We start from the raw sequence: 21,736 nt of genomic DNA on the forward strand, positions 1-21,736 counted from the left end.
AATCGGATGAGACTGTTTTTGTGAACAATAGTGTGAACAAGCTCAAATCAGCATGGCTACCTCACAAGTAAACCCCTGCATTGACTGGAGCGCCAAAAATCTACCAGAAGAGTGGAAGAAGTTTAAACAGCATGTGACATTAATGTTCAAAGGACCCTTGAAGAAAGTTAGTGAAGAAGAACAGTGTTCATATTTGCTGATATGGGTCGGTGCCAAAGGTAGGGACATTTACAACACATTTACCATGTCTGAAACTGAAGAAAAAGCCTCCAAAGCCATTTTGACAAATTTGGACAATATGTAGCACCGAAAACAAGCATTATCTTCATGACGTTACAAGTTTCATACACGCTCGCAAAGGAGGAGAGTCAATTGAAGAGTTCAGTAACACACCTACAACTCCTCGTTAAAGACTGTGCATATGACAAGCCTGAAGAAATGGTCCGCGATAGAATCATTTATGCATTATTTCAAAAACAATCTGCGAGAAATTACTCACACAAGGCGACTCACTGACAATGCAGCAGGCCATCGAGATCACAAGATCTTACGAAATAACTCAGTCTCACCTGAAACTGATGTCTGCCTCGCACAGTGCTGAGAACGTTGATGCTATCAACAAACACAGAACAAGATCCTACCCATACCGACATGGTCAAGAACACAAATCTGGTCAGAATGAATGCGGAAATTGTGGGGGGCATCATGAGCACAACAAGGAGAAGTGCCCTGCCAGAGGAATACAGTGCCACAAGTGCAAGAAGTGGAACCATTTTTCCAAAGTCTGCCGCAGCAGTACACAGACGCAGAGACCAATAAACAACACAAGGGGCAAGAAGAAGATCCACACTATTGATTATGCTTTGGACTCAGATTCAGACACCGACCTGTATATTGATCGCCATCAATGGCGAAGCTAATGAGTTCCCCAACCAAGCCTTTGCCGATATCAGTGTGGATGGAGACCACACAATCAGCTTCAAGATCGACACAGGAGCACAAGTCAATGTCATTCCCAAGAAGGAATACGACAAGATGCCCGCCCAGCACCCACTCGAAGAAGCTGATCAGCGTCTCACCAACTACTCAGGACATGTTCTCAAAGTCCTGGGCGATTCAACTTCAGTGTCAGTACAAGGAACGGTCAGCAACCGAAAGTTTTATGTTGTGGAAGCCAACGCACCTCCAGTAATAGGCCTTCCAGCATCCTTGTCACTGCAACTCATCAAGCTTGTCCTTGCCCTGGAAGCCCAGCCGAAGGCAGAATCTCCTAACCCCATGACAAAAGAATCAGTGCTATCTGACTTCAAGGATGTCTTCACAGGTGTGGAGAATCCGAAGGTGAATGCTCGATACATCTTAAGCCAGATGCTACCCTTCCGCGGCATCCACCAAGACGCCGTCCCAATCGCAATCAGAGACCGGCTGAAAGATGAGCTCGACAAGATGGAGAAGATGGGCATAATCTCCAAAGTTACCGAGCCTACAGACTGGGTCAACTCCCCTGGTTGTCGTTGAGAAACCTCACAGCGGAAGCTCCGAATATGTCTGACCCCTTGATCTCAACAACGCCATCAAGCGACCACACTATCACATGCCGACACTTGAAGATGCGCTCACCAAACTGACAGGATCCAAATACTTCAGTAAACTGGATGCAAGATCTGGGTACTGGAATATCAAACTCTGAGAAATCATCATACTTGACAACGTTCAACTCAATATATGGCAGATACAGATTCATGCGTTATGCCATTTGGACTTGTCTCAGCCCAGGATGAATTTCAGCGTAAGATAGATGAAACATTTGGAGACCTCACAGGAACAGTTGCAATAGTTGATGATATCCTGGTTCATGGAAGGACCAGGAAGGAACATGATGCCAATCTACAAGCTGTACTAAGTCGTTGTCGACAAAAGAACGTCCGCCTCAACCCTGACAAGTTATCCATTGGTGTCACTGAGGTCAGTTACTTTGGTCATCTCATCACAGCAGAGGGCACAAAACCAGACCCCACAAAGTCGAAGCCATCAAGCAAATGTCAGCCTCCCAAAGATAAACAAGAGTTGGACACAATGCTTGGCATGATCACCTACCTCGCCAAGTTCGCGACCTTCCCTTTCAGAAGTCACCAGCCCAATGAGGGAACTGTTGAAGCAGGACGTAGAGTTCCACTGGGACAAACGCCAAAAACGACGCCCTGGAGAAGGTCAAGTTACTAATCACAAGTGAGCCCGTCCCTCGCCTTCTTTGATCCGAAAAAGCCCATTACTCTACAAGTAGATGCCTCGAAGAATGGATTAGGTGCCACCTTGCTCCAAGACAAGAAACCAGTGGCATATGCTTCAAAGGCTTTGACCCCTAGCGAGCAGAACTATGCTCAAATTGAGAAGGAACTTTATGCAATCCTGTTTGGTTGCAAGCGGTATCATCAGTGCATCTATGGCCACACCGTGACCGTTGAGTCAGATCACAAGCCGCTTGAAAGTATCATGAAGAAACCTTTGACGGCAGCACCTGCACGCCTCCAGCGTATGCTACTGCAATTACAGAAGTATGATCTACGTATCGTCCATGTTGCAGGAAAAGACATACCAGTTGCTGACACGCTCTCGCGCAAGTTTCTGACTACAAAAGACGATGGGATGTCAGAAGAAATGGAAGCGCAAGTTCATATGGTACTCATGAAATCTCCTGTGAGTGACCACAAGATGTCACAACTACGAGACGCCATTAACAATGATGTTCAGATGAAACAACTGAGGACAACCATCCTCAATGGTTGGCCAGATTCCAGAAGCGAATGTCCAGAAAGCATCATCGAATACTGGAATCATCGGGACCAACTTACCGCCATGGATGGTCTCATATTCAAAGGGAAAAATCATCATTCCCAAAGGCCAGAGATCCGAGCTCCTCCAGAAGATCCACTCCAGTCACTTCGAATGGAGAAGTGCAAAGAACGAGCCCGTGACATTCTATTCTGGCCCGGCATGAACGCAGAGATTGAAGCTGCAGTTGCCAATTGTACAGTATGCTGTGAGAAACAGAGATCAAACAGCAAGGAACCACTACAGCCACATGAAATACCATGCCGCGTCCCTGGCAGAAGGTGTGTGCAGACCTGTTCACTTGGAACAACAAAGAGTACATCGTTCTGGCTGACTACTACAGTCGTTTCTTCGAAATAGACCAGCTCAGAAGCCTGTCTTCATCAGCAGTGATCCGCAAGTTATCCGTCAACTTTGCACGTCATGGGATCCCTGAAATCCTGATGAGTGACAACGGTCCACAATTTGCATCAGCTGAATTTGCAGACTTCGCCAGCAGATGGGACTTCAAACATATTACATCAAGCCCCAGATATCCTCAGTCCAATGGACTAGCTGAAAAGTGTGTGCAAATATCGAAGAACATTCTGGACAAAACATACAAGGATGGCATTGATCCACTCCTTGCACTGCTAGAATATCGGACAACACCAGTTGACAACTTGGCTTCGCGCGCAACTTCTGATGAGCCGACGTCTGCGGTCAGTGCTTCCCACCACTGGCAAACAACTTCAGCCCAAAGTTGTCGAACCTGCCGATGTGTGTGCAAGACGCGAACAAGTTCAGTCCCGTCAGAAACTGTTCTATGACCGAGCCGCCAGGAATCTGCCACCGCTTCAAATGAATGACAGTATCTATTTGCAGACCGCTGACAAAACCTGGAAGCCAGCCCAGATCACCAGAGTAGATCCAAATCGCTCATACCAAGTGCAGACAGCAGATGGTGCCCAATATCAACGCAACAGGCGCCACCTAAAACACACACCAATGAGAAACCCCAGCAGCAATACCGATGATACACCAACGGACTTGACATCAGTGCCACTCCAGAAGGTGACAGCATCAACATCGTCCAAACCAACACCGTCCAAACCAATGACTGTTACCAGATCTGGAAGAGTCGTAAGAGCTCCTCAAAAGTTGAACCTATAGACTGCAAAGTTACCCTAGTTGATAGTTCTTAGTTACTCAGTTAGTGTTGTTTAATTTACATGTCATCAGTTCGTGCTTTATCGTTACCAGAAAATATTAACGGACCAGTTGTAGTGATCTTGTTTCTGAACTGTGCCAAAGACATCTGGTCCGCCAGTGCCAAGTAACAATACGTGTGAACGCCCACGTGTATCAGTGTTGACATTATATACAAGATATCTTCTCCTATAACATTCTGATAGTATAGCATCGATATCCTAGTTGTTATGACAAACATTTTGTTCAAAACAAAGGGGATGTAATGTTATGGCCCCAGTGACATATGGGAGACAACTCCTGAAGCCTTGAGTGACACAAGCCAACTGGAAGTAGCTAGTTATCTCCCTTGGATCCAAAAAGTATGGACTTACCTCCCCTTAGTAATGGCTGATTAAAAAACCTATGTTTAATGCCACTATGTTTGTCATCCAAGAACATCAGCACGTACAGAACATAACAGGGAGTTTGAAGCGTGCAGCATGAAGACGCTGCCTGTTTGGTGCGATGAATCTCCTTACAACGACAGAACAGGGAACGGATTAGCCGATGATAGATGTTCCTCGTGCTATTGTCGGTAAAGAAGTACAAGCATTTCTTCCCTCCGTGCCAAACATCCGTGATCTACCTAGTAACAATTGCCACGCTTGTCAAAGCTAAAACATAAAATCTTTAGGTGCATTTCTGTCACAAGAACGGTTTCTCAAGATATGCGTTTGCGAAATTTATGTCGTGTTTCTGAACCAAAGGGTCCTCGAGAGGCTATGACACCCTTTGTCCCGGCGCCAAAACGCACCCGACGTCTGAGTGATCCGAGCAAGCGGGCTGCACGTGATATCACGGTTGTTAATTGTTGTTAAGATATATGATTTTCGGTGCAATAGGCAGGAATATTGTTATCTAGAAGGTTATCAGTGACGGTGTCGGGAGCTAGGTATGCAGCATATATCCTGAAAGAGGTGTGACCAGTACACGTGACATCTGGCATGCGCAGTGAAAATACAGAACAGTCAAAGTTGTAATTGGCCGATGAATTCGATAAGAATTGATAATTAATCTCAGTTTTCCTGCCAAAAAGATTTCCTACAACACGTGCTAATGTCTGACCAATAATAAGTCAAGCGTTTATGTAAGTGAACAGCTGAAAAACAAGCTCCTGAAAAGGAACCAGTTAGTAAAGTCAATGCTTGAGTGAGTGAGTAAGTGAGTTTAGTTTTACGCCGCTTTTAGCAATATTCCCGCAATATCACGGCAGGGAACACCAGAAATGGGCTTCACACGTTTTACCCATGTGGGGTGTCGAACCCGAGTGGTCGGCTTGAAGAGCGTACGCTTTAACCACAAGGCTACTCCATCGCCCAAGTCAACGATTGAATAGTGTCGGGTTCAATTCGTTCAAGAGTCGGAGACCGCCTCCGTGGTGTAGTGGTTAGAGCGTCTGCCCGGAGAGCGGAAGGTCGCGGGTTCGATCCCCGACCGCGTCATACCAAAAGACGTTAAAATATGGCACTTGTTGGTCCCTGTCTGGCGCTCGGCATTGATGGGTACAACAAGGACTGGTCGGCTCGGAGTCAGTATATTGTGTCTGAGTGGGGTATTCATGCTTCACTGCGGCTTGGTATCTCAGTGGGCTAGCACTATAAAACCAGCTTCAGTCTGGGCTAGTTCAAGCAGCCGCACCTACATATACACACGCATGCACGTCGTCATATGAGCGAAATATTCTCCAGCGCGACGTTAAACCCAATTTCACTTGCCTCATCCCAAGAGTCGGAAAAAAATGTTCCTACAAATTGTATATTTCTCTGACCGTTAGAGCATTGGTAGCGCAGGGCGCATTTCGAGTTGTGTCCCTTTGAATAGCATGTTGTTAGTTCGAACCCAGTATTCACCATGATTATAATTGGTACGACCATACCCATTAACAAAACATATAAACGTCTAAGTCACTAATACCTCCTAAGTTAAGCTGACACGCCATGATAAAATACATACTGCCCTACCCGTGAACATCCGGGTTAGAATATTGATCTTCAGTAACCCATGCTTGTCGTGAGAGTCAACTAACGGGATCGGGTGTTCAGGCTCGCTTACTTGGTTGACTCATATCATCGGTTCCCAATTGCGCATATCGATGCTCATGCTGTTGATCACTGGATTGTCTGATCCAGACTCGCTTATTTATAGACCGCCGCCATATAGCTGGAATATTGCTGAATGCGGCGTAAAACTAAACTCACTCACTCACATACTGCCCAAGCCTATATCATTCACTTGAAGCAAACACTCCATGTAGAGCCTATATTATACCTGTTAAAGTCATGTTTAGTGTTTGTTCAAGGATAGAGTTGATGTTAATATTATTCAACTCAGCTAATTGAGTGAGTGTGTTATATAGCTGGAATATTCCTGAGTGCGGAGTAAAACTAAACTCACTCACTCACTCACTCACTCATATTGCGAGCACAATCCAAGTAATTCAGCTATGGTACGTGTGATGTATACTAGATTCATGTCCTTTGATATTCACCTACATACTTGCCAACACAATCCGGGTCATTCACTATATGTGCCATGTTATTCACCTTCATATTGCGAGCACAATCCAGGTAATTCAGCTGAGGTGCATGTGATGTATACTTAATCCCTGCCCTTGGGTATTCATCGACATAGTTGCTAGCACTGTCCACATGATTCACCATGTGCCATGATGTTCACCTACATACTTGCCAACATAATCCAGGTGATTCACCATGTGCCATGATATTCACCTACATACTTGCCAACATAATCCAGGTGATTCACCATGTGCCATGATGTTCACCTACATACTTGCCATGATATTCACCTACAACATAATCCAGGTGATTCACCACGTGCCATGATATTCACCTACATACTTAACACAACCAGGTGAACACAATCCAGCCAACACAATCCAGATTTCACCACGTGCCATGATATTCACCTACATACTTGCCAACACAATCCAGGTGATTCACCACGTGCCATGATATTCACCTACATACTTGCCAACACAATCCAGGTGATTCACCACGGCCATGATATTCACCTACATGTGCCATCATATTCACCTACTTACCAATACAATCCAGGTGATTCACCATGTGCCATCATATTCACCTACATACCAATACAATCTAGGTGATTCACCACGTGCCGTGATATTCACTTACATACTTACCGACACAATCCAGGTGATTCACCATGTGCCATCATATTCACCTACATACTTGCCAACACAATCCAGGTGATTCACCATGTGCCATCATATTCACCTACTTACCAATACAATCCAGGTGATTCACCATGTGCCATCATATTCACCTACATACCAATACAATCTAGGTGATTCACCACGTGCCATGATATTCACTTACATACTTACCGACACAATCCAGGTGATTCACCACGTGCCATGATATTCACCTACATACTTGCCAACTCAATCCGGGTGATTCACCATGTGCCATGATATTCACCTACATACTTGCCAACACAATCCAGCTGATTCACCATGATATTCACCTACATACTTTGCCAACACAATCCAGCTGATTCACCATGTACCATGATATTCACTTACATGTACATACTTGCCAACACAATCCAGGTGATTGAGCTCTTGTACATGCGATGTATACTAACTACTAACGGTGTTCTAAATGTGTTATGAATGTTGATCCAAGTGAGTTTGTGCAGTGTCTTCAGTTGGATAAACAAACCGCTAAGTAGTCATTTGATGTTGAAAGCAGGTCTTCTTCTGTCTCAGCCAAACATTCCTTTCTTGAAGATTCTCAAGGAGGTGGGGTTGTTTGATGTGACTGTACTTGTATATCAAATGTCCACCCACAACGTTAAACAGTCTCTAAATGTTAACCTGTAACTTGCGACAAGTAAAAACATAATATCTGATCGACATCGTAGATGATAAAAAGAAAGAGCCGTTATGTTGCGATTGCCATTGTCCACAGTTTTTGAAGTGTGGGTTGTGAGATCGCTGTGTCAAATCTGGCAATTTTCAAAACAAGGAACGTTATATTGGTAATCAAAACGTAAATGATCATGGAGTTATTCCATCACATCACCCACTCCGTCAACATCAGCTATGTCATCTACATCACCCACGTCGTCAACATCAAGAAACGTAATCATCGACGTCATGAGCATCACCCAAGCTGTCAACATCAACAACGTCCTCGCCATCACACACTGCCAGCATCGCCCACGCCGTCAACATCATTCACGCCGCCAACATCCCCAGTTTCTCAACATTAACAACGTCTTCACCATCACACACTGCAACATCACCCACGCCGTCAACACCAGTTTGTCAGCATCACCAAAGTAATCATCCACGTTAACACAACTTCTCGACATCAAACATCACCCACGTCATTAACACCACCCACATCACCTGCGTCGTCAACGTCACCTACATCTCCCACATCACTGCATCGCCCATACAACTCACTCAACCTCCATCTCAAACGGATTACAACCTCATCTAAATAACGACACGTATTAATGAATCTCCCAATACCCAGAACGCGTGGAATGTTAACATTGTCCTTTTTCTGGTGATATTTGTTACTCTTGTTGTGTGTTTTTTCTATCAAATGTACAAATTCTTGACATAATGAATTTATATCGAATATCAGTATAGCCATTGCCATTTAAACGTGCACATAACACACCACCCTACCGTTGTGCAGTAGATAAACATGTGCAACACGCAACAACGCAACTAAATATTTGGATATAGCCAATTGTGAATACATCTGATAGCCAACTGTTTTCTTAAGCAAATTCTGTCCCATTAATACCCTAATACCTGAAAACACCGTCCATGATAGAATCGGTCGATTTGTGTGGTGAATATCGTTTCTCGTGATAAGGGTACATAAAACACTAATATTGGTAAGTCGATACCTAGACAATATGTGGATATTTACAGATATTTATCACCGTTATGAGCCGGAGAAGATTAGTCTGCCTTTGATACGGCTAATACACTGCAGACGGTTCTGCTCCGAGCGCCGTAGTTTATTTTACTGAGGCGACCGTACAGGAAGGAGCGCGACCTATGAGAAGTGTATGGAGCTTTGATGTGTGCAATAAAAAGCCCAATTATTTGTGAAGAAGACAGCTTGGGACTTAATGTAGAGAACGTAAATGATAGACATAAAAAAATTCATTACTTTTTCATATTTATTTTCTATTCCCTTTATTCATAGTTCATATTACTGTTTATTGTGGTTAACGGCGTGAGAGAGGGATGGATCTCTGAGACAGCACCGATACACGTGTTGTCTGCTACAATGAGATGAAAGTTAGTCATTAGGGATATGTTGTTGACTTCTTCCAGAAGATATTATTTTGTCTCTTTATATTTATTTCGTTTTCTTGAATACGGATTGGTTTGGAGGTTTCTCTAGCGGGTGGTTGTTATTTTCAGAAGGAAACAGATTTCGATGGTAACGTTGATGTTTAAGCGTTGCATGCTCACGGGCGCTTTAATAACGTTTGTTAGATGCATATAAGCAGGCAAGTAGTATCCAATACAAATATTTTATTAGCATACAAAACCGTATCTGCTTACATTGTCTTTAAATATTTTCCTGTTTAGTCTTCTTGATGTTTCCGCAGAAAACAAAGCAATGTGTTGGAGATCCAGATCTGGAGGCTCCGGAACATTCCAGGGAATTAATATCGAATTTCCATCTTCTTCATTTTCTAATAAATTTGTTTGTCACATGTTGCCTAAGAACCAATTTCTTCCAGAATGTGTTGGATCATATCAAACATGTTCGCCATGATTTAAAAACGTCTGATGAATTAGGTCCATCCATCACTGTCGGAGCTTTGTGTGATCGGACATGAACACATATCCTAACACAGAGCAGAGATAGGTGGGGGAGTGGGTTAAGGGAAGGGAGGCATTATCCAAAATGCAGCATTCTGACTTCAGCCTTGAGAAACATGTATCTAATGTGCATGATGACAGTTGACCTGTCACTATTTGGCATGTTCGTGCATGTGGCAGTATACGCGCAGCCAAGTTCGCGTGCGTCATTCGCGAAACCAGTCGGGAGAAAATTAATCTTAACCTAAACATATTTTTTTATCTAAACATATAACAGCATGATATTTATTTATAAAAAATGCGAAACGCCATTAATTCGGTACAGATGGAGTTGGTGTTATTTTCAACTGCATTCGTAAGAAAGAGATGTTAAGTAAGATAAATATCCTCTTTGGAATATTTGACGTGAAATCGAAAGTAAAGTTCTTGTTCTTTTTTAAAATGTCTTCAGATGGAGGTATATAATTGAGATGTATGGGGAATAGATAGAAACAGGATTGATTGCATGCTAGACCGAAGTCATTTCTACATAAATACAAGGTTACTTCTTCACAATACATGCTTCCTGGTCTTCAATACTGCCGCAGTGGGGGGGCAGTGGGGTAGCCGGGTGGTTAAAGCGTTCGCTCGTCACGCCGAAGGCCCGGGTTCTATTCCCCCCAAGGGTACAGTGTGTGAAACCCACATCTGGTGTCTGAGAGTGTGGGTTCGAATGGGACGGATGGGACTCAATCCAACAAAAGTACACAGAATCTGTACTTTACTGAGAAAGTGTAATCCCAATTATAACATTTGCTACATTTGACCATTTTCTAAATGGCAAAAGTCTTAGAATCTGTACTAGTACTAAAAGTGTAATCCAAAATATAACATTTGTTACAGAAGTCATCTCGCGAGAGACCTTTGGGAACATTCTGGACTTTCGTCATCGCCAGGGTCCACTTGCACAGAAAACATCTTAGTTCCTGGTTTCAAGGGTTGCAGCGCGTTCTCTTTGAGTGTCAAGGTTTCTAACAGCTGATCACAGACGCCATCATCTCTTATGAGAATTTAGAAGCAGACCAATCTGATTTTGTGTAGCGATATTTAAACACGTAAAAACCGTGCCGTGAACCACTTCCATCTTGAGACAAGGAAGTGGAAAAATCTAACTTCTCATCCGAAAAAGAACCCGAAGTGGGTTCCATTAGTTGCCAAGGTGATGGTGTCGATTCCACCTGATACCTATTGGTAGACAACTACCAAAGAATTTGACAAAATGAGAGAATATCACGGCTAACCGTCTTTGAAAACTAACTAAAGGTGTGTTATACATATTGAAAATGATCCATATTTTCCACACCCGATTGCCACAAAATGTTATACAGATTGAGAGACAAAGCGTTAGTGTATCTCAGGCCCTGCCGTCTCAATATAGCTTTTAATCACCCGATTGCCACAAAATGCTATAAACTGCATCGGGTTGTGAATATTAGAATGACCTTTAGTCCCAGAAAATAGCATTATCAAAAATAACGTTATCTTACATTTAAAATCCGAAATAGCCCAGAACAGTTCTATTTCAGCTTTGTCTATGCTTGTCAATCATTTTAGCCTTGAGCTGGAAATTTATCATTTATTCACTAGGACTGGGTAGGAGCAGCTCGGTGACTTAAGGTCGTGTGTCACGTGTCACGTTGGTTGTTGCTCATATCAGTCACTGGTTTGTCTGGTCCAGACTCGACTATTTACAGAAATACATACAGGCCGCAATATCATTAACGTCACAGTTTTGTTTAGTGGTAGCGAGAACTATCATCTGACTTTAACGATTGGTGACTGTGGTGTAAAGCAGTAGGGGCGGTGGGGTAGCCTAGTGGTTAAAGCGTTGGCTCGTCACGCCGAAGACCCGGGTTCGAATCCCCACATGGGTAAAATGTGTGAAGCCCATTTCTGGTGTCCCCCCGCCGTGATGTTGCTGGAATATTGCTAAAAGCGGCGTAAAACCAAAACTCAGTCAGTCAGTCAGTTAAGCAGTAAACAACCCCTTGTTTAAAACTAGCGTTTTACTGTCTCACCAAGCGTTCAACTGATCGATGTGATTCACAAATATGAAGCCACAATGCTTCTCCTAACGGTTGCCTTGGTTAATGCATATCATCGTTATGCTCATCGATCGATACTCATGCTGTCAATCCTTTGTTATCTGGTCCAGACTCGATTAGCTACGGACCGCTATCATATAGCTCGCATATTGCTGAAATAGGGCGGCAAACGTCAATGATACGAGCAGAGTATGACTCTGCATGCATCCCAGTGCAAGTCAAGCTCCACCAGAGGCGGTGGGGTAGCCTACTGGTTAAAGCGTCCCTTCGTCACGCCGAAGAACCGGTTCGATTCCACGCATGAGCCCATTTCTGGTGTCACCCGCCGTGATATTGCTGGAATATTGTAAAAAGCGGCGTAAAACTAAACCCACTCACTGTCTCAAGCTCCACCAACAACCACCATAGTAAAGATTGAGCGCAAAACCTCCAAAACTTCGAGGCCCTAACAAGGCCGACATTGAAGAGGAACACGTTATGTGGATTGACACCTTCTTAATAACTGTGTTAGCGTCTTCACCGAAATGTCGCTCCCACTGCATTAGAGAAGTTGTCAATCAAACTTGTTCCTCTTCATCATACCAACTTCTAAAAAATCAGACATGCTTTGTAAAAAACATAAAACATTATCTTAGGTTCCACTTTGCTTTAAACTGTTCCTCATGCGACATGTGAGGGGCACTGGGGTAGCCAAGTGGTTAAAGCGTTCGCTCGTCACGCCAGAGACCCGGGTTCGATTCCCCACATGGGTACAATGTAGGAGGCCCATTTCTGGTGTCCCCCGCCGTGATATTGCTGGAATATTGCTAAAAGCGGCGTAAAACTAAACTCACTTACTCACTCACTCAAGCATTGACTTTACTGACTGGTTCCTTTTCAGAAGCTTGTTTTTCAGCTGTTCACTTACATAAACGCTTGACGTATTATTGGTCAGACATTAGCACGTGTTGTAGGAAATCGTTTTTGTCAGGAAAACTGAGATTAATTATCAATTCTTATCGAATTCATCGGCCAATTACAACTTTGACTGTTCTGTATTTTCACTGCGCATGCCAGATGTCACGTGTACTGGTCACACCTCTTTCAGGATATATGCTGCATACCTAGTCATAACCAGGGTATTCTACCAGAATTACACCACACCGGCAACATATGACTGTGATATAACCAGGATGTACCTCCAGGATAGGAGAACAACTCCAACATGGGACTGTGGTATAACCAGGATATTCTGCCAGAATTACACCACACCGGCAACATATGACTGTGATATATCCAGGATATACCTCCAGGATAGGAGAACAACTCCAACATGGGACTGTGGTATAACCAGGATATTCTGCCAGAATTACACCACACCGGCAACATATGACTGTGATATAACCAGGATATACCGCCAGGATAGGAGAACAACTCCAACATAGGACTGTGGTATAACCAGGGTATTCTACCAGAATTACACCAAACCGGCAACATATGACTGTGATATAACCAGGATTTACCGCCAGGATAGGTGAACACCTCCAAAATGGGACTGTGGTTTAACCAGGATATTCTGCCAGAATTACACCAAACCGGCAACATATGACTGTGATATAACCAGGATATACCGCCAAGATAGGATAGCAACTCCAACATGGGACTGTGGTATAACCAGGGTATTCTACCAGAATTACACCATACCGGCAACATATGATTGTGATATAACCAGGATATACCGCCAGGATAGGAGAACATCTCCAACATGGGACTGTTGTATAACCAGGATATTCTACCAGAATTACACCAAACCGGCAACATATGACTGTGATATAACCAGGATATACCGCCAGGATAGGAGAACAACTCCAACATGGGACTGTGGTATAACCAGGGTATTCTACCAGAATTACACCACACCGGCAACATATGACTGTGATATAACCAGGATATACCGCCAGGATAGGATAACAACTCCAAAATGGGACAGTGGTATAACCAGGGTATTCTACCAGAATTACACCAAACCGGCAACATATGACTGTGATATAACCAGGATATTCTACCAGAATGACACCACCAATGAGTGTGGTATAACAAGGATATACAGCCAGAATTACAGCAAACCGGCAACATGTGACTATGATATAATGAGGCCATGATGAACTGCGTCCCCTCTAGTTATCTCCTCTTTAGCGGAACTGCGATAACATCGCCCCGCTAATAGTTACCAATTTAAAGTCGATTATGCATTTTTAGAAGCCATTTTTCGTTAATTTATGCCAATAAACTGCTCATTTCACTGTCTACATTATTTCTAAAACATTTGTAAATGTCCAGACGTCCCTGAGAGGATATATGGCTTTTAAATTTCGATTTCTTTAAAGTTTTGTTTTTTGGTTTTACGTTACTTTGGGTAATTGGGGATTAGTTTTCTGTGATAAATTATGACTTTATGGCATTACATCATAACCCACCATCTGCCAAACTAGGACTTTTTGGGTAATAAAATATTTTTACCATTCCATGTCGATTTCTCCGCGTTCCGTCAGGAGCTAACGGGGTCATATCAATTCAATCTATGCCTGCCACTACTTACGGGACTCCCATGATTAAATGCCATCCCCGTTACATCATTCAACGCCAGCGAAGGAAGAAACTGTATGGGTGCTGTAGTCGACAAGACACGCCCTCCGTGCAATAAATCAGCTCGTGCGCATTGGGTTGAGTGATGGAGGCCACTGTGGTGACTTATCTCAGTCATACTTCACCCGACAACTACACGAGATATATCCTGCACAAAAAAGTTACTCCCATTTTCTGAGTTTATCCAAGTTGAAGGTAATATCGGAGCGCGTCAGCTAAGTTCACCAGAGATCTGTCTGAGATTTGAACCCCGTCGCCAAGTTCATGTGAAATTTGGGTTGCCATTGTATAGGGATGGGAGATATGTTGTAAAGGGGAAATGGGTGGAACACATATTGAAGGAAGAGACGCACTTTGGACAGGGGGCACAGGGGGCACAGGGGCACACTGGAGACGTGTACATGAGTATTAGGGTACAGTGTGCCAGAGCTTAGGGTGGTTTCTGTACTAGTCCAGACTGATGCCGATTTTATAAAGTAGATCTAGCCCACTGAGATACTTTGTCGTAGTTTAACATGGAAGTCCCATGTGACCCATTCTACCATGACTTCAATAAATACTGCATGGATTGTGGTTGGTTAATTAAAGTCATTCAGAGGTATATAATCACGTTATATACCTCTGATTTTCCAACATTTAAATCTTAATAACGCGGTTATGGTAGAATGGTTTTTAATCAGATTTAGACCTACATGTATTATATTTTCGCTATATACGTCTGATTTTCCAACACAGTATGTTTATCTCCTAATTATACGGGATCCGATCCAACCAGTCCTTGTTATATCCCCTTACTTCCAGGTGCCAAACATGGTAACGCTAACAATCATCCAGATAAATCCTTTAACGCTTTTTGGTCGGACGCATCCAGAGACTGAACCCGCAATCTTCCGCCCTCCTGGCGGACGCTCTATCCACTAGACCCGTTGGTCTTATGAAAAAGGAATATAGTTACATAAATACTGTTTATATAAACTGTATCAATCGCTTGTGTTCCACTAGACGAAAGAGAAGTACTGGTAGAAACAAATTCAAGTCAAACTATTGAAGGGTCGTCATATATTAAAGGCAGAATTATAGTCGCCATGTCCCTGCCTCTAGCTGTAAAGGGCGTCTAATACTACATAGCGATAAACCATTTTTGCATTATAGACAAAGTGCGATTGATACAGTAAGTGGAACAGGTAAATAGTAGGGCCTTGTGACCATGATGAAAACAGACGTTACACCCAAACACACCCAGTTATCATTGTCGCGAGTGCAACTCGATGTATGGATACAATGTTCTACCATCAATCGGTGCGCTAAGGTAATCGTAACTCTACTTTAACATTGGCTTACGAAAGTCGTAGCGCTACGTTCGCTTTGTGGAAAGTGCATCACTTTAATGTTCACAAAAGGTGACTTTGGCTGAAGCAGACGACAATAGGTATCAGAAGCGGTGCCTCAGTTTAGTATTGGTAAAGAAGGCTTTGGCTGAAACAGAAAACAACAGGTAACTGAAACGATGCATCACTTTAATGTTAAAAAAAGGTGACTTTGGCTGAAGCAGACGACAATCGGTATCTGAAGCGGTGCCTCAGTATTGGTAAAGGAGGCTTTGGCTGAAACAGAAAACAACACGTACCTGAAACCGTACATCACTTCTAATGTTTAAAGGTGACTTACGAAAGTCGAAGCAGACGTAACGGTACGTGGAAAGTGCATCACTTTAATGTTTAAAAAAGGTGACTTTGGCTGATACAATAGGTATCTGAAACGATACGTCAGTTTTTTAGTGTTGGAAAAGTTGACTTTGGCTAAAGCAGACGACAATAGTTATCGGAGACGATGCGTCAGTTTAGTATTTGAATCGGTGACAGTGCCTTTGCTCATTACTGCTCATCTCCCTCAGAGCGTTGAATGTCCGTGACCATCACACACATCGATCGTGGTAAACTGGCCAGAAGGAATAAATTGGGCCGCTGTATCCGGTCTTCAAAAAGTTATCCCAAACGTAGGCTAAGTAGACATGTTTGCATCCTTATGTTGTATACAGACATATAATATCTATTATAAGATTTTAAATATGTGTTTTGTTTGTTTGTTAACGCCGCACTCAGCAATATTCCATATATATGGCGGCAGTCTGTAAATAACCCAGTCTAGACCAGACAATCCAGTGATAGACAACATGAGCATCGATCTACGCAGTTGGGATACGATGACGTGTGTCAACCAAGTCAGCGAGCCTGACCACCCGATCCCGTTCGTCCACTTTTACGACAAAGATTGGTTGCTGAGGACCAATTCAAACCCCAATTACCACGGGTAGTTTGACTCGTTCGTATATAACGGTCTTCAACAGGCGTACACGTTTTAAACGTTTCTATTCAAAATTCAGGTAAGTTAACGCCTCTTCATTTACATTTTTGGGGTACGGTGGTTTATTCCCTATTATATATATTATCAATTAATGTAGCTCCTACCTACCCTGTCGGCGACATCGGCCTTGAAATCATCATCATCAACAGGCTTACACAACCGGAACACGCAAAAGTGAAGAATTCAGCTACTCGAACAGGTTGTAGACTTAGCAATCGATTTTGTTTCCCTCAGAATGTTAAAAAATACATTGACAAATGGGTTTCTGGATTACCCACAGAGTTGATCACTCAGAGCAAACAGTTGTAGTCTGTTACAAGACAAACATGAATAAACACACATTGAAAAATGAGCATCACGTGGGATATTATGGCTGGAGATAAGTTAAGTAAAGCGCGATGACGTATCGTGGCATCCTGTTGACAGTTTCAGATGTGCAAGCGGGGCGCTCCTGATAACGTCCCAACTGGTATATACCCACGCCGATCACCGGGCTGCTATTGGGAGTTATTAACGGCACATGTCTCCATACGAGCACCTGTTCAAGGTATTGTCTTTGGGAGTCTGCTGTTGATGATGTGCTAATGTTTCGCCGTGCTGAAATAGATGACCGCAGGTTGCAGGTGTGACTCTCTCCTTCCATCACGCTCACTATCTCAAGAACACAAACTTCCTGTAAACAGGTTTTTAAACTTTAAATAGATAGCTTCGTGGTTATCAGACACGATGCTGTTTCCTATGATGAAACTGTTTGTATCATGATTCTGTTTCAACATTTAAATCTTTCGTTTCTTTGCGTAAACAAACCAATCTTTCTTAATCTTTTGTTTTTATAGTCATTTGGACTTGATCAAATTAAATTATGGGGTGGGTAAGGCAAAATTTGTGCACTTTGGGGTTAAGAACACCAAAATGTCTGAAAAAATGTAACTTGGATAACACCATATGTGAATTACATACATCACTGTTATGATAACCCTGAACTGAATTGAATATGACTGAGATAATGATGATGTATTGACCATAGACTGACATCATTAGAGATTTCATCCAAATAGGCGGCCATCTTGGATATTCTGCCATCAGGGGGCACTGCTGAGTTGGATTCATAACAAGAAATCTTTGGAATTGTTCAATACACAAGTGTGCCAAATTTGGTGCTTTGTACCCAAAATGCACAATTTTGACAAAATCCTGCCTTAACCGCTCCGCTATTAACCTCATTCTTCAAATGATGATAAGTTGGTGAGTCTGTAGATTTTCTCGAGAATGATGACGTTTCAATATAAAATGGGGGTATACTCATACCCCAGTTGCCTGCGTGGAACCTGTGGTAGTGGGTTCGAATCAAAGATCGACCTAATCATGATTCTATGTTTGCCAGCACCTTGCCCATGCCCATGGTAAACGTTTTTCAGGTACATTCTGGTGTGATTGTGTAGCCTAGCAGTTAAACCATTCGCTCGTCACGCCGAAGTCCTGGGTTCGAATCCCCATATTGACATAATGTGTAAAGTCCATTTTGGGTATACTTCGCCCTCAATTGCTGGAATATTTCTGAAATTGTTGTTAAACCAAAATCGCCCTGTCACTCACAGTGGTACACACAGAACACTCTCGGTGTGCAGAGGTATATGATTTGGAGAAAAGCATAAAAGAAAGTTCGCACAGTCCATATAACTGAGAGCTGTTGTTGTGTGAGTTGTGAGCAAATCTGAAAAATTGTACAAGAGCTTGTGGAAACATCTTTTTCAACATGAGGAGAAGGAAAAAGGGCTGTGAATTCAGTGATTACAAAACGTGGACATCGTAGTATAGTTACGAATGCATATATTACGACGATCTGGATCCGTTTACATTTTCAGACATGCAAGACACACAGGGACGGTGGGGTAGCCTAGTGGTTAAAGCGTTCGCTCGTCACGCCAAAGACCCGGTTTCGATTCCCCACATGGGTAAAATGTGTGAAGCCCATTTCTGGTGTCCCCTGCCGTGATATTGCTGGAGTATTGCTAAAAGCGGCGTAAATCTAAACTCACTCACTCAAGACATACAATTTGTTTTACCAACAGGACATACATGTTTTCTAGTATTTTCCAAGAAACATATGAATAGCCGTGGATAACTGATCGAAATAAAGAGTGATAGCCGTGGATAACTGATCGAAATAAAGAGTGATAGCCGTGGATAACTGATCGAAATAAAGAGTGATAGCCGTGGATAACAGATCATTTGAGGTCATGGTGCAAGATTAATTCACGATTATCTTCTTCTTTTATTCAGTGATTTTCACAATATATTTTTACCATCTTTGATAAGCACTCCCGCGGGTACCCCGAGTTGGCCCCTAGCAGCCCAAGGAATCAAATGGGTAGTGTCAAGAAACATGGTTGGTTGCGCGTCATCGTACCCCGACGGTGTGGATCGTATCGCAGAAAATCAATCACGGGATTGTCTGGTCAGGTTTTGGCTATTTACAGGCTGCCTTCATAAACATGTAAAATCACCCCTGAGGTTTCTGGTTGGTTGTTTGGTTGTATGACGCCACACTCGGCAATATTCTAGCCAGGCTACATGATTCTTTAGTTAAGATGTCCAGTCAATGTTAATGTATGGATCTTACGACTATCTTAGCAACATCAGGCCCCTGGACCAGACAATCCGGTGATCAACATCATGAGCATCGATCTATGCAATTGGGTTACGATGACATGTGTTAACCAGGTTATCGAGTCTGCCCCCCCGATCCCGTTAGTCGCCTCTTGGGTTGCGGAAGACCACTTCTAACCCGGATCTTCGCAGTTGCTGAGTTTTCTGAAGAGAAGTTACCGCTTTTCACAGTTAGGCATTCTTAATCACTTTTGCCTACAAACTGCAGTCTTGCCATGCCGGTAGAAAAGGTATAGCTCATCATTAAACTCTTATATACCGTTATTTGTGCTGGTTTCCTTGTTTGGTCGTAACTGGTCATCATTAAACATTTGGATTTTCCATCTGCAATAAAATGTAATTTTACCTTTTACATTTCACGAACACTGGCAGAAATACATCAAGGGTAAATATCCTGAGAGAATGGGAAATCACTCTCTATATAGACACAACACCCTACTGTTGTACAACTGTTAAGAGAGACATCTCTGGAATGGAACCATCGTCCAAGTGACGCGGTCCGTGTTGTATAACACCCCATGCATGCAGTATAGCTCTTCTGCCTATGGAGAAAACATTCACTGCCTACAGAGTGGCACGTGCTGAAATCTACTTGTGACTGATGTAACGACCACCGAGACTCGAGATAAACAGTCATAGCGTGATAGTTCTGGTCTGTCGGTCATCACTTCAGACGGAAGACATTTTTTACAACACCCCGATCGGGAGATACTATTTTCAAATTGCAAGCTTCCGGTCAATCAAGTATCCCTTAAACGTTAGTCGCCGATTGCTGAAGAGCCACATTTGATCCATGGCGCCGATTTCGTTTTAATTCCTCATTTGTTTTTACTATCTTGCATCTTTTGGTTTAATCACACGGAATTGAAACCCGGATATTTTAAAACCGCGATGGCAAGTTAATCAAACGGCGATCCAGAGGTAGTTTTTGTCGTGTGATACTGTGGAAACATCTGGTGGATAAGTTCAGGCAGCCTGCACTGTGTAATATCAAAGTAGGCAACAGAGGAAGGTAGTAAAACAGCCCAGGGTCGCAGGAAATACAGAAATACCATGCTGGTAGTGTAAATATGCAAGATGTCTGTGAATACAATGGTAGGCCAAGATGGTTAACTTATGATTTGTGGTTAAATTGTGGGAACCCCAAGTCTTGTTAGACCATCTGCTTGTCGGAGGTTCCTCTATGGTTCATTGGAGTTTTGTGGCGAGATAAAACGCCCGTAGCAGGGACACAGTCACCAGGAGCGGATGCATTTCTGACTTACGGCTCACAATCATGTAACACACAAGTTGGAAATTTGTTATTGTATTAGTTGGATTTAAGGACGATTCAGTTGTCTGAACACACGTACGCAACGCAAATGGCTTGATTGAATCGACGTCTCTGGATGGACGTTCTCAGTAGTCAACTATGAAATTACAAACATATTTCTCTACAACGTTTCACATTTGTATGCGATGGCCGTTCTCAACTGTTAAATTGTTCATGGAGCGAAGAGCGAGAATAGTTGTCAACAAGTGTCCAACAGTACCCTTCTAACTCTGCATAGGAATTTCAGCAATAGAATGTGCAGCAGTTTGTTTACAATGCCTGGATGGGGCCCGGCAATGGCAACGGTACCATTCGAGTTGTGGGAGTTATGAATTTTAAAGAGGCGTGAGTATCGCATGTCGGGCATGAAGATGGTTGGATTGTTGTTGCGAACTTAGTGTGTGTTGCCGCAAACTTGCTATAAGTGGCGCGGTTCCTCAACAGCTGCGAATGACAGTGAACGATAGTCGAGCGAGTCACTTCAAGAGGCACGGGCTGTGGCGCGTGCGCTCATACACCGTGTGTTTGTGAGTATCGTCTTCTTGGCGGAGTGATAGCGTCCCTATCAACAAGCATCGCGATGTTAGGTAAGTTACTTAGCATCACTCCTCTCTCAGAATGACTACTACGGGGATTCATACATGGCGGGTTTCTACTGTCATGGATTTATTTTCACATTTTTCTATCACACGCTTCACTTTTTTAACGATATGTATTAATGTCACATATGCCCCGCTCATCAGAATTTGACGATGGAAAAAATTATGATTCGGG

The 21,736-nt window shown here is 43.1% G+C and overlaps 1 protein-coding gene across 1 annotated transcript; it reads left to right on the top strand.

The window, feature by feature from the left end:
- The first annotated feature begins 1,749 nt into the window (after positions 1-1,749).
- Positions 1,750-3,984, top strand: LOC124278358. The gene is made up of 4 exons (XM_046714081.1): positions 1,750-2,164; positions 2,324-3,040; positions 3,223-3,533; positions 3,697-3,984. The coding sequence occupies exons 1-4, from the start codon at positions 1,750-1,752 to the stop codon at positions 3,982-3,984; spliced, it is 1,731 nt and encodes a 576-aa protein (XP_046570037.1).
- Positions 3,985-21,736: the final 17,752 nt, after the last annotated feature.

This window comes from Haliotis rubra, unplaced genomic scaffold (genome assembly GCF_003918875.1).
Source record: "Haliotis rubra isolate DU_JTF1 unplaced genomic scaffold, ASM391887v1 Scf235, whole genome shotgun sequence".
NCBI classification, from domain to species: Eukaryota; Metazoa; Mollusca; class Gastropoda; order Lepetellida; family Haliotidae; genus Haliotis; species Haliotis rubra.

What these genes read in the sequence shown, in the direction of transcription:
- LOC124278358 (XM_046714081.1), top strand. Translation starts at nt 1,750, where the DNA reads ATGCCATTTGGACTTGTCTCAGCCCAGGATGAATTTCAGCGTAAGATA. An exon ending in GGGAACTGTTGAAGCAGGAC is followed by an intron (nt 2,165 to 2,323) that starts GTAGAGTTCCAC and finishes CCTTGCTCCAAG; the next exon opens with ACAAGAAACCAGTGGCATAT. An exon ending in CTGATGAGCCGACGTCTGCG is followed by an intron (nt 3,534 to 3,696) that starts GTCAGTGCTTCC and finishes ATCTATTTGCAG; the next exon opens with ACCGCTGACAAAACCTGGAA.